The sequence below is a fragment of the Myotis brandtii genome, unplaced genomic scaffold (genome assembly GCF_000412655.1).
Source record: "Myotis brandtii unplaced genomic scaffold, ASM41265v1 scaffold601, whole genome shotgun sequence".
Lineage (NCBI taxonomy): Eukaryota > Metazoa > Chordata > Mammalia > Chiroptera > Vespertilionidae > Myotis > Myotis brandtii.
Genome location: NW_005370276.1, coordinates 1,118,912 through 1,130,948, shown reverse-complemented (window position 1 = coordinate 1,130,948; position 12,037 = coordinate 1,118,912). Strand labels below are relative to the sequence as shown.

Below are 12,037 nucleotides of genomic sequence, written 5' to 3'. Positions count from 1 at the left end.
TTTTACAGAGAGGAAGGGAGAGAGATAGAGAGTCAGAAACATCGATCAGCTGCCTCCTGCACACCTCCTACTGGGGATGTGCCCGAAACCCAGGTACATGCCCTTGACCGGAATCGAACCCGGGACCTTTCAGTCCGCAGGCCAACGCTCTATCCACTGAGCCAAACCGGTTTCGGCAAGGCTACTCTTTTAGATAGGTGGGCAGGGAAGGCACTCTGGTGAGGTGATATTTGAACAGAGACCTGGCTGTTTTACCGATGAGAAAGCTCAGAGAGGTAAAACAATTTTCCTACGGTTACAAGACAGATTTAGTGTTAAATTAGTTTCTTTGATTCAAAGGCTCACTAAAAATGGCACCTCCCTCTGTCGGGAGTACACGTCAGTGTTTTTAGAAACTTCTTGAACGGGATTCCTGACTATTGTTAGCTTTCCTATCTCTTAACCCGTGCACCAAAGCGTTTCTAAAAAGTAAAACTTACGTAAGAGAATGATTTGTGCTTTGAATTTCAGTTTTCAGTCCGCAGGCCGACGCTCTATTCACTGAGACAAACCGGTTTTGGCACCTTTCCTATCTCTTAACTCGTGCACCAAAGCATTTCTAAAAAGTAAAACTTATGTAAGAGAATGATTTGTGCTTTGAATTTCAATGGTGGTAGGGACAGAAATAAAAGGTTTGCTTTAAGGAGGTGTGGAGGATTATTTTGAAACTCAAAATCTAAAGTCTAGTTTTTGGTGTCCTTCAGGTCTGCTCAGGAAGGCAGACCCTCCCTTGGAAAAGTGGAAGCTGCTCCGGAGAGTCTGCCTGAAGTGAAGACAAAGGCCCAGTCTTCACAGGCGAAAGTCTCATCTACTGATCCAGCCGTTGTAGAGGGTTCGCCAAGTACCCACACTCAGCAAAGCAAGGGCCCAGAGAACAGGCTTCCGGTGCCCTACGAGAAGCAGAGTTTGGCGTCCCGAGTTGCAGAGGCTGAGGCCTGGGAGACTCAGGCTTTTGAAGCTGAGAAAAGGAGGAGCAGCCAATTTAGGCAAGCCTCTATATTTGAGCTGGAAGATGCCCCGGTGAAACAGAAACCCTCCCTTAAGAAGGTGGAGGTATCAGAGAAGAAAAAGAGTGAGGTCGTCTCCACCCGTCCGCTCTGGGCCAACAAGGCTGAGTACATCTTCGCCCTGGTGGGCTTCTCCTTGAGGCCACTCAATCTTTGGCGTTTCCCCCACCTGTGGCTTCACAATGGCGGTTGTAAGTCTGGGGACCAGGACTCATGGGACCACAAAGGGTTAGCAAGACAGAGACTTAGCCAGGCCTCAAACTTCAAGGTCTCTGGGATCTGTAGAGGCCGGAGACTTGGCACTCTGAGCAGGAGAGGAGCCAGCTGTCTGAACACCGAGGGTGGCGAGAGGGGTAGAGGTGCAGGATATCCGAACATCATGGTGGGGCTAGAAGCCTGTATCAGGGTTGGGGTGGAACCTGTGTATCTGGGTCTTCCAGGAATTGGGGGGCCAGGGGCTGGACAGCTGGGACTTTAAGGGATGGGGAAATAGTTACGTCTTGATGCCTGTGGCCCTGAGGGAGATCACCGGTAGGGAACGTCTCTTTCTGGACTCCCAGAGAAATCCGAACGCTGAAAAGCCAGATGGTTCTCAGAGCCCTTCCTTAAATCCCCTGCACAGGGAGTTTTTTCATCATCTACATCTTCTTGCTGTTCTTGATGGGGATTCCTCTCCTCTTCCTGGAGATGGCAGTTGGTCGGAGGATGCGCCAGTGCAGCATCTGTGCATGGACTGTCATGGGCCCCTGGTTTGGTGGTGCGGGGTATAGCAGCGTAATGGTGAGGAGCCCTGGCTGCCCAGGCCGACCCTTTACATCCCACCCCCACCCTACCCTTGTCCTGGAATGAGTCCCCTGATTTCACTTCCATGGGTCAAGTCCCTTCGATTCCTCAATCTTCTGTCAAATCCCTCCCTTTTTCCCGTCCCCACTTTTCCTCCCCAGCCACCGCCTTCCTGGCCCCACAGGTGTGCTTCATCACCGCCTTGTACTTGAATGTGGCCAATGGCTGGATCCTCTTCTACTTGGGCCAGTCCTTCCAGTTTTCCGTTCCGTGGGAGCGCTGTCCTCTCCTGAAGAACTCCAGTGGCTTTGGTGAGGAGGAAGTGAGAGAGAAAGAGAAAGGGGACACAGAGAGGTGGAAGGGAATTTGGAAGAGGAGAAAGGAGTGAGGAGGGATAAAGAAGAGGCAGGTAGTAGGAAGAAAGAAGAAAGGAGAGGAAGGGGGTGTGGGGGAAGGGTGAATGAAGAGGGGAACGGTCACCCTGTCTAGCAAGGGAGTCCAAAGCCAGATACCCCCAGATCCTGAATGTGCACGGACAACACCCTCCATGTACTTCTGGTACCGGCTGACCTTGAAGGCCTCAGACAGCATTGAGGAGCGTGGGCCACCAGTCATCTCTCTGCTCCTGCCCCTTTTGATGGCTTGGTGTCTTGTTGGCATTTTCATGATTAATGGGATCAAGTCCACCGGGAAGGTGAGTCTCCACTTTGGGATTCCGTAACAGTCTCAGATACTTGAGCCCTCACCGAACATTCCTTACTCATTGACCTTCTGATTTCCCACTCCCTCTGGCCTTTCACTCCCACTTAGCCCCTGAACCCTGCGGAAAGCTATCTTCTAACTCCTCATTTCTGGCTCAGAATGTTTTATCCCTGCTGACTGTTGATTGACCCGCCCCCCCCCGCCCACTGGTACATGGTTGCTGATATGCCCTCCCCTGAATTCAGGTATTATGTGTCTTGGTACCATTGGCTGGTATCATCACAATCTCTTTACTCATCCGGAGTGTACTGCTGACCGGGGCACGATACGGGCTTCAGCGTTTGACGGTGATGAAGGTATGTCTTCTTCACTCCCCTCTCAGACCTTAGAGGACACCTGTTGTCTGCTCTTAGTGTCCTTTCCCCACTGCCTCCCTTTGTATCCCCTGCATTTTGTTAAGGTTCTCCTCCTCTTTGACAACTCTCCTTATTCTTCTCTTTTCCCTTATAGGTATCGGCTATGTACAGCATAACTGCGTGGATCCAAGCAGGGATCCAAGTCTTGTTTGCCTTAGGTCTCGGCTTTGGCCCCGTTGTCATTTACTCCTCGTACATGGACCAGCCCAACAACTGTCTCAGTGATGCGTTCGTTGTGGCTTTCATCAACCTGGGCTTCTCGATACTTGCCATGCCTTTTATCCTCAGTGTGCTGGGCTTCTGGGCCACTGTCCTCATACACAGCTGCATTGAGAAGTAAGGCCAGCCCCTTAGTTGAGAGTGTCAGCCTTAGGGAACTACAAAACCCAGAGACCCTAATCTTACAGGTGCTGCTGCAAAGACGCGCCTTCACACAGGCGCACTTGCAAGCCTCTGCTCTCTCCTAGAATGAAAAACAGAGACAAGAGAATCCCCATCACATGTTGTCCTTCTCAGAGCCCCTTTCTAGCCCTGGAAATCTTCCACGTCAGAGATTGCCAATTGCTCACCTCAGCGTATCTCAACAGAGAAACTCGAAAAGTGGCAAACAGTCAAGGTTACTCTAGTCTCAGACAGCCTCTAAGACCACACCCTTCGGAACACCCTTCTGCTCATTCTTTACTGGCAATTCCCGAATTTAGGGGTGTCAGTCAATCTGTCATACTTAAGCCCCACCAGGACGCTCAGGACTAGAGCCTATATTGTCTTCTCAGCCTGTTCTAGTCTGTAGGCCTGAATCAAAACTATCCCTCAGGCATTTAGAAAGTACTCTGGGTGTTGCACATCGTTGGGCAGGTGGCTCAGACCACAGTCCTTGCCTTCGTTGTGTTTTCAGTTTTGGAGGGACGAAGGGAAGGGATTTCGATACTTAATCACAGTCTCACAAAGTCATGATAACTGGTAGCAAGAGTGATGGGAAGACAGAAGACAAAGCCATTAACTATGCCCAGGCTAGTCAGGGAAGGACTTCTAGAGGAGGCAAACCTAAGCTGAATTTGTCCCTAGGGATCCTAACCTGTGCAAGTAACCACCAGAAGAACATACAGTATTTTAGTGGATAAAATTTGATCAAACTATACTTATTTTCCTGCAGCTTGCATTTTGCTCTTATCAGTAAGCCTAGGCAAGCCTTCCATTGCAGCAATGAGCTGATTTTTAAGGATTTGTAGGAATTAACCAAGTGAAGAATGGTGGCGGGGGTGGGGCTGGTCTTGGGCATGAGAGGCTGTGGCAGGCCCTGAAACTGTAAGTAGTTCAATCTGACCACAGCATAAAATGTGCAGAGGGCCGTGGGGGAAAGAGAAGGTGAGAGAGGCCAGCAGAGCTCAGATGAAAAAGACTAAGAAGTTTCTCATAGCTCAACTCCATGAGCTATGCACTGTCATCGAAGTACATGGTACTTCCTGATATTCAGTATGCAAAGCTTAGAAGGTTGACTTTTGCCTACTAGTCTAAAACGGGAGGAAGGGCAGGGGTGAGGATGAATAGGAGACTTCATCACTAGAGCAGGGACCCCGGAGTCCCCAGCAGATTTATAGGAAAGACTTCTGGCTCACACAAGTTCATGACCCTGAAGGTGGGTGCCTTTTCAGTTTCCTCCCAGGCTGTACCTTATTCAGATCAGTAATGCTAGGCTCGAGATGTCCTTTCTTCTCTGGAAGTTAAGGAGCCAGATGGTTCTATGAGATTCAACTTCTTATCCCCAGGAATGCTGAATTGCTTTTGAAGCTGGTAGTCCAGGGGAAACTGCCTCCTGAGGCCCTGCCCCCTATAAACATACCAGATGATCCACACGTCATCTTCACCTCCTGGCTCAACAGTCTTTCCCAGCCCATCAAGAACCTGGTCCTCTCCCACATTACTGAGTGCAACTTAGAGAAGCAGTTTTTGAAGGTCAGTAAAACTAGGTGCACTGGGCTGAGAGTTCCTTAATGCCTTCTGTAAAACAGAAATCTCATCTTTTATTAGCACCAGAAAAAAAAAATCCCAGAGACACCAGGATAACCTGCAGCCCTGATAATGCAGAGAAATATAGCTTGCAGAATGCCCTCCCCTGGATAATGCTAGGTGGATGGGTTTTCCTTGTCAGAGGGTCAGCGTGGAGATCCGAGTTTTACAGTGACCCGAGACTTTTGGGAACTTTTCCAGGGAAGGTAGAATGTATCTGGATCTGTATTGTGCTTAAGTTCAAGGACACTTTCACTCCTGCCTTTTCTCCCCTTAACAGGTTAAGGAGGGCCTAAGCTTTGCATTCCTGGCCTTCATTGAAGCCATGTCATTCATTTCTGGGTCTGTGTTCTGGTCCATCCTCTTCTTCCTGCTGTTGCTGCTCCTGGAGATGGGTTTCATGATAGGGCTCCTGCAAGGTGTCATGACTCCACTCCAGGACACCTTTCCTTTTTGCAAGAAACATGAAAAGCTATTGACAGGTACTCTGACCTATGGCCCTACTCCCACCAATGACCCTGGTTTCACTGAGACTCTAATCCAGCCCTGATAATAACTTCTGCTTAACCCTCCCCCGACCCCCCGCCGCCAGCCAGACCTCTGACCTTGATCCAAGTTCAATGTTTCCTCCAGTGGTTCTCTTTGGACTCATGTTCCTGTGTAGCATCTTCTTCATTCAACCTGCAGGCGTCTATTACATCAAACTGCTGAGTGATTACTGGATGGTCCTCCCCATCATCGTCATCGTCATATCTGAAAACATGGCTGTGAGCTGGGCCTATGGGTCCAGGAGGTGATCACTTGGGGCTAAGGGAAGGGTGACTTCCTTTCTTCCTTCCTTCTTTCCTTCCTTCCTTCCTTCCTTCCTTCCTCTATATTTTTATTGATTTCAGAGAGGAAAGGAGAGGGAGAGAATCATTAATGATGAGAGAGAATCATTGATTGGCTGCCTCCTGCACACCCCTGACTGGGGATTGAGCCCACAACCCGGGCATGTGCCCTGACCAGGAATCGAACTGTGACCTCCTGGTTCATGGGTTGATGCTCAACCACTGAGCAACACTGGCGGGGCTGACCCCTTTCTTTTTGCCTCCATTCTCACTCAACTAGACCCTCAACTTCAGGGTCTTCTGCAAAACCTTTTAATTCACTCATTTATTGATCATATTTATTAAGTACTTAATATGTGCCAGGCACTTTTTTAGTCACCAGATACAGTATCAAAGCAATCATACTTGTCCTCAGGGAGTTTACATTCTAGTGGTGGAGATAGTTACCAAATGAACAACAACAAAATGTTAGTTGGTAATAATTGACAGGAGAAAAATCATAGAGTAAGGTAAAATGATCAAGAGTGTGAGTTTGTATGGGTGTTAATTGAGGTAGGATTGCAAGGAAGACCTCTCTGATAAGGAGACATTTGAACAGACTCCTGAATGAAGGAGTCAGATAGAATTCTGAGAAAGTGTGTTCCAAGTAGAGGGAGCAGTAGGTACCATGGTAAGAGAAGCATTATGCCTGAAAGCTTTAAGGATCGAGGAGATCAGAGAGGTCGGAATAGAATCCTATATACTAAAAGCCTAATATGCGAAGAGTCTGACCGTTCCTTTGACCATTTGACCAGTCGCTAAGACGCCCTCTAGTCACCAGGGGGCAGATGCTCTGACCAGTAGGTTAGCTTGCTGCTGGGATCTGGCCAATTGGGACTGGATGAGACAAGCCGGACACACCCTGGAGCCCTCCTGTGGTCCCTCCCAGGCCCTGGTCCTGTACTGATGGGGTCCCTTGGCCTGGCCTGTGCCCTCTCACAATCCGGGATCCCTTGGGGGATGTCAGAGAGTTGGTTTCAGCCCGATCCTTGTAGGCCGCGCCAAGGGACCCCACCAGTCCTCTAGTGTTAGGATATGTGGCCAGAGAGTTAGTGAGACATTGTGTAGTGCCTTCAAAGCCATAGTGGGACTTGGCTTTTTATGCAGAACTAGAGGCCCGGTGCACGAGATTCATGCACTGGGTGTGGGGGTTCCCTCAGCCTGCCCTACACCCTCTCGCAGTCCGGGACCTCTCGGGGGATGTCCGCCTGCTGGCTTAGGGGGATCGGGCCTAACCTGGCAGTCAGAAGTCCTTCTCACAGTCCGGGGCTCTCACAGTTCGGGACCCTTTGCTCCTTACCACTCACCTACAGTGGAGGTGGGAGAGGCTCCCGCCACTGCCACTGGGCTTGCCAGCCATGAGCCCGGCTTCTGGCTGAGCGGTGCTCCCTGTATGGGAGCGCACTGACCAGGGAGCAGCTCCTGCATTGAGCATCTGCCCACTGGTGGTCAGTGTGCGTCATAGCGACCGGTCATTCCACCGTTCAGTCAATTTGCATGTTACTCTTTTATTGTATAGGATGATAGAGGAGGCACTAGAAGGTTTTGAGTAGGGGAATGACATAATCAGATTAAAACAATTTTTAATCCTCACCGGAGGATACTTTTTCCATTGATTTCCAGAGAGAGTAGAAGGGAGGGAGGAGTGGGTGGAGAGAGAGAGAGAAAGAAACATTGATTGGCTCTCTCCCGTAAGCACTCCCACAAGGACCGGAGAACCTGCAGCCAAGGTACATGCCTTGATTGGGAATGGAACCTGTGACCCTGTGGCCAGGGCCAGATTGATTAAAAATAAAAAAGATACCTATACCCCAGCTGGTGTGGTTCAGTGGTTGAGCATTGACCTATGAACCAGGAGGTCACTGGTCAGGGCACATGCCCGGGTTGCAGTGATCCCCACCAGTGGGGGACATTACAGAAGGCAGCTAATCAATGATTCTCATCATTGATGTTTCTACCTTTCTCTCCCTCTCCCTTCCTCTCTGAAATCAATACAAATATATTTTAAAAAGAAGATACCTATAATTGCTGTGTGGAGAATAGACTATGAGGAGTCAAAAGTGAAGCAAGGAGAACAGTAGTGAGTTATTGTAATATTTTAAATGGGAGCTAACAATGGCTTAGGCTAGGGTGTTAGAGGGGTAGATTGAGAGATGTGGTCTAATTCTTCAAGGAAGAACGACCAGGGGAGAGAGAACAAACTAATCAGGGACTGGAAATTAGCAGCTATAACTGTGGAATGGGAGAGTGGGAGAATCCAAGTCACACACAGGGGACTCCTGAGCCCAGCTTTTTACCAGGCTGGTATGTGGACATCCAAGTGGTATAATTCAAGGGCAGAAGGCTCACATGGCAGTATTTTCAGGTGACAGTAGTTCTTGCAGTCAGTTTATTCACATTTATTTACTCCACAAATATTTCTTGAGACTTTTCTCTGTTTTGAGAAAGCCTTGTAGTACTTGGATATAAATGACTTAGAATTAGCTCCTCCTCTTAAAGAGCACAGAGTCCAAAGAGGAAGACATATACAAGCAGACAATCGCGGTACAAGGTGGTAAGTCTAGAGGAGAGGTGCTGGCAGCACTGTAGGGGCACCTGGAAGGTCAGAGGAGGTATCTTAGAGGAGAGGACAATTGAGCAGAGTCTGGACAGATGAATAGTCTAGGCCAGTGGTCGGCAAACTGTGGCTCGCGAGCCACATGCGGCTCTTTGGCCCCTTGAGTGTGGCTCTTCCACAAAACACTACGTGTGGGCGTGCATGTACAGTGTGATTGAAACTTCGTGGCCCATGCGCAGAAGTCGGAAGAGCCACACTCAAGGGGCCAAAGAGCCGCATGTGGCTCACGAGCTGCCATTTGCCGACCACTGGCTAGGCCAAAGGACCCCATTTGTATATTGATTAAGTTTGAGAACATGCACTGAAGGAGGCTGGATATACAGGCTGGAAGAAACTAAGAAAAGTTCCCTGAGGGTCGCATGTTAACTTTATTGGGGGCCTGTGTTTGTTCACTATGCATATCCAGCACCTAGAATAGTCCCTGGCACATCATAAACACTCCCATGTTTATGGGATGAATGAAAGAGACATGGCCTTTATCCTGAGGGCCTTGGGTACCCATGAAAGGTTTTAGAGCAGTAGAGGGATGGTTGACATTTTTTCTTGGGTTGGGAGGAAGAGAGAAGAGGAGGTCTGAGCTGAAGTGAGGTAGAATATTTAGAAGATGCTAAATAAGGTCAGACTGGCCTTGGCCCCCAAGGAAGGGTAAGGCTCGACTGGGCCTGCCACCGTCTCCTGGCCTTTTCTTCCAGGTTCCTTGCAGAATTGGGGCCTCTGTGGAGCCGCCCCATCCATCCCATCTTTCACTGCCTGTGGTGCTGTGCGTGTCCGTTTGTGCTGCTCGTCCTGTTCACTGTAATTCTGATTTTTCTGTCTCTGAAGACCTTCACCTATGTGGCCTGGGACTCAAGCACTGTGAGCCTCCCTCTCCAGACCCCCGACCTTCCTAGGGAGTGGGGGCCAGATCTTTCCATCCACTCTTGACCTAAAGGGACCTTATCATCTCATTCTCGGCTCCCTGAAGACTCAGTCCTCTGCCCGGGTTCCCCTCCCACTCTTCCCTTCCACAGTCTTTCCTCTTCTGGGGGCTTCAATTTTCTGAACCCCTTTCCCATCTCTCCACAGTCCAAAGAGGTGCCTCGACCATACCCATCATGGGCGCTGCTTGTAATGGTTTTTATCTTCCTCATTGTCACCCTCCCCATCCTCATATACTTCGTATACAGCTTCGCCCATGGTATTCCCTTCAAACCCAGAAGCTTGGAGGAACCTCTCAGATCCTCCAAATCCCAAAGTCTCAGTAACGAGGCCCAAAAGAAGGAAACCCCACAAGGTGGTAAGGAAACTGCTGGTCCACCAGCTGTGTGACATCCCAACTTCCTTGATGTGGCCTGACATCTCACATCCTTCAAAGCAGATCTAGCAGGCAACTCTTAATATCAGCTACCAATTGTGATGGCCTGGGACCCAGAACTCCTTTTTCCCCCCGAGAATATAGCATTATTTTGGGGGCTCTTGGGACCTGGCTTTGCAGCCCCCCTCTTAGACCCCTTGGGTTGCCACTGTCATTTTTCCCATCCCCTTTCAGTGTGTACACATACACACTGTCAGTGATGCTAACTGAATCTGACTGATACGGAGCTGGAGGAGTAATGCTGTTGATCAATAAATCAATCCAAGCACTGGGTGTGAGCAGATCTGTTTTTATTTTCTATAAATGTCTCAGACATTCAGTCTTACTCGCAGGAGACTTCCACCCTTTTGAGAGCTAAATATTCAGACCTGAGTTCCTGCCCTCTCCTTGCTGTGGCAAATTCAGATGCTAGATTACTTGACTTGCTTTATCCAGGGACTGGCCTTTAGCCAAGAAAAACCCAGGATGTGGTGGTTTCAACAAAGATGGAAAGGATATTAATGTGCTTGCTCATGGGACATGGTACTCCTATCATAGGTCTAACATTTTAATTAGAGTTTCCAAGACTGCCCTGGTCGGTGTGGCTCGGTTGGTTGGAGCGTTGTCCCATGCACAGAAAGGTCGAGGGTTTGATTCCTGGTCAGGGTGCATCGGGGAGGCAACAGATACATGTTTCTCACATCGATATTTCTCTCCCCCTCGCCCTTCCTCTTTCTCTAAAATCAATAAAAGCACCTTTGAATGAGGGGGGAAAATAGATTCTCGTGACTGTTGACGACTAAGTCCTTCACACAGACGACTCTCCCCCTCGCCCTTCCTCTTTCTCTAAAATCAATAATATCTTTGAATGAGGGGGAAAATAGAGTCTCATGACTGTTGACGACTAAGTCCTTCACACAGACGAAGTGATCTGTGAACTAACAACCAGTTTGGGAACTACCACATGGCATCCTGAGCCCACCAGGGTCCCATAGCTAAGTGTAAGTTACCCTTTTCCCACGGGGCTAAAGCAAATGAATTCACTTAGGGATGGAGACTGGGTCTCAAGGAACCTGTAGGAGCGCTTGAGTCCACAACTGAGCCGAGGTGTTCGCCGAGAGGAGGAGGAACGGGGGCTTGTGGGTAGAGGTGGTTGGGATTCCCCAAGATCGAAGGTTTCCTTTAAAATTTAATGCTCAAGAAATTCCAGGACTTCGGATTGCTCAGCTCCCACAGGGAGACTGTCGCCGCATACGTTTCTGTGACAAAGGGAGAAAAAGCAGACGTCCCTAACCATGCGTTGGCGGAACCCTAGGGGTGGGTCTGGTGAGTGGGAAGAGCAGAGATGCCCAACGTCTCCGGCCTCAGCAGTTTCACCGCGTTCCTCCAGCTCGAGGAGGGGCGGGCTGCGGGCGCCCTGCCGCTCCACGTCACCGCCCATTGGCTCCCGTACCTTGTGGCCCCGCCCCCTTCCAAACGTCCTGTCCCCCGAAGACTCGTGCTATTGAGTCAGGTAAGGGAGGACTGGGGGAGAGGACACGGTCACCTTCTCACGATCAAATAGCCTGAGTTTCCAAGCGCCTTCCTTTTGGGAACCCAGGTGTTCATCCTCCTTTCTGCCCCCCCCCCCTCCAGTTCCAGCTGTGGGAGCAGAGCCTGTGGGGGAGGTACTGAAAAGTAGGGGCTCACCGGGTGAACCGATGGGAGCGGAATGAAGCTCTTGGCGCGTGTCCTCCTCCTCCTCTAGATTTCTCTTTCTCGGGCCACTTGTCGAAGGTCCTTCGCAGGGTTGTTTCAACTGGGACTATCCCACGGCGGGAGACTGGTTTCTGTCATGGGTTCTTCTCTGCAGAGGCCGGGGGTCCTCACTGCATCAAGTGCGGTTTCTTGGCACCTTGAGCAGGAACAGGTTGTCTTCTGGGCCGCTGTCGGGCATTTCTGGCCTCGTTAGACAAAGGGAAGGCCCGTCCCTCGCTAGGGTACCTTGCACATATCTTCACTTTTATGCCTCACAAGCATGGTATGAAGTACAGGTATGTCATCTTCAGTTTCCATCAGGAGACCCGGAAGAAAGAGGGGCTCACACCATGAGGGAGGGAGAGAGCCGGACAAAGATTCACGTCTTGTGGCCTCTGGGCCTTTTATTTGGGAAAATCTTCAAACACATACAAAAGCGTAACGATGAGTTACTTTTGTACTCATCAGCCATCTTCAGCTGACCTACTGGTGACCAACCCGGTTTCATCTCTCCTCACCCCACAGCG

General features: G+C 49.8%; 1 protein-coding gene across 1 annotated transcript in view; it reads left to right on the top strand.

The window, feature by feature from the left end:
• LOC102239552 (orphan sodium- and chloride-dependent neurotransmitter transporter NTT5) overlaps positions 1 to 11,672 on the top strand; it is a 12,019-nt gene extending 347 nt beyond the window's left edge. Inside the window, exons 2-13 of the mRNA XM_014550432.1 lie at positions 744 to 1,241; positions 1,673 to 1,826; positions 2,014 to 2,140; positions 2,348 to 2,523; positions 2,777 to 2,887; positions 3,042 to 3,283; positions 4,714 to 4,900; positions 5,235 to 5,436; positions 5,588 to 5,747; positions 9,133 to 9,295; positions 9,506 to 9,716; positions 11,521 to 11,672. Coding sequence (XP_014405918.1) covers positions 744 to 1,241; positions 1,673 to 1,826; positions 2,014 to 2,140; positions 2,348 to 2,523; positions 2,777 to 2,887; positions 3,042 to 3,283; positions 4,714 to 4,900; positions 5,235 to 5,436; positions 5,588 to 5,747; positions 9,133 to 9,295; positions 9,506 to 9,716; positions 11,521 to 11,672 — 2,383 coding nt within the window. The remainder of the gene's footprint in view (positions 1 to 743; positions 1,242 to 1,672; positions 1,827 to 2,013; positions 2,141 to 2,347; positions 2,524 to 2,776; positions 2,888 to 3,041; positions 3,284 to 4,713; positions 4,901 to 5,234; positions 5,437 to 5,587; positions 5,748 to 9,132; positions 9,296 to 9,505; positions 9,717 to 11,520) is intronic.
• Positions 11,673 to 12,037: the final 365 nt, after the last annotated feature.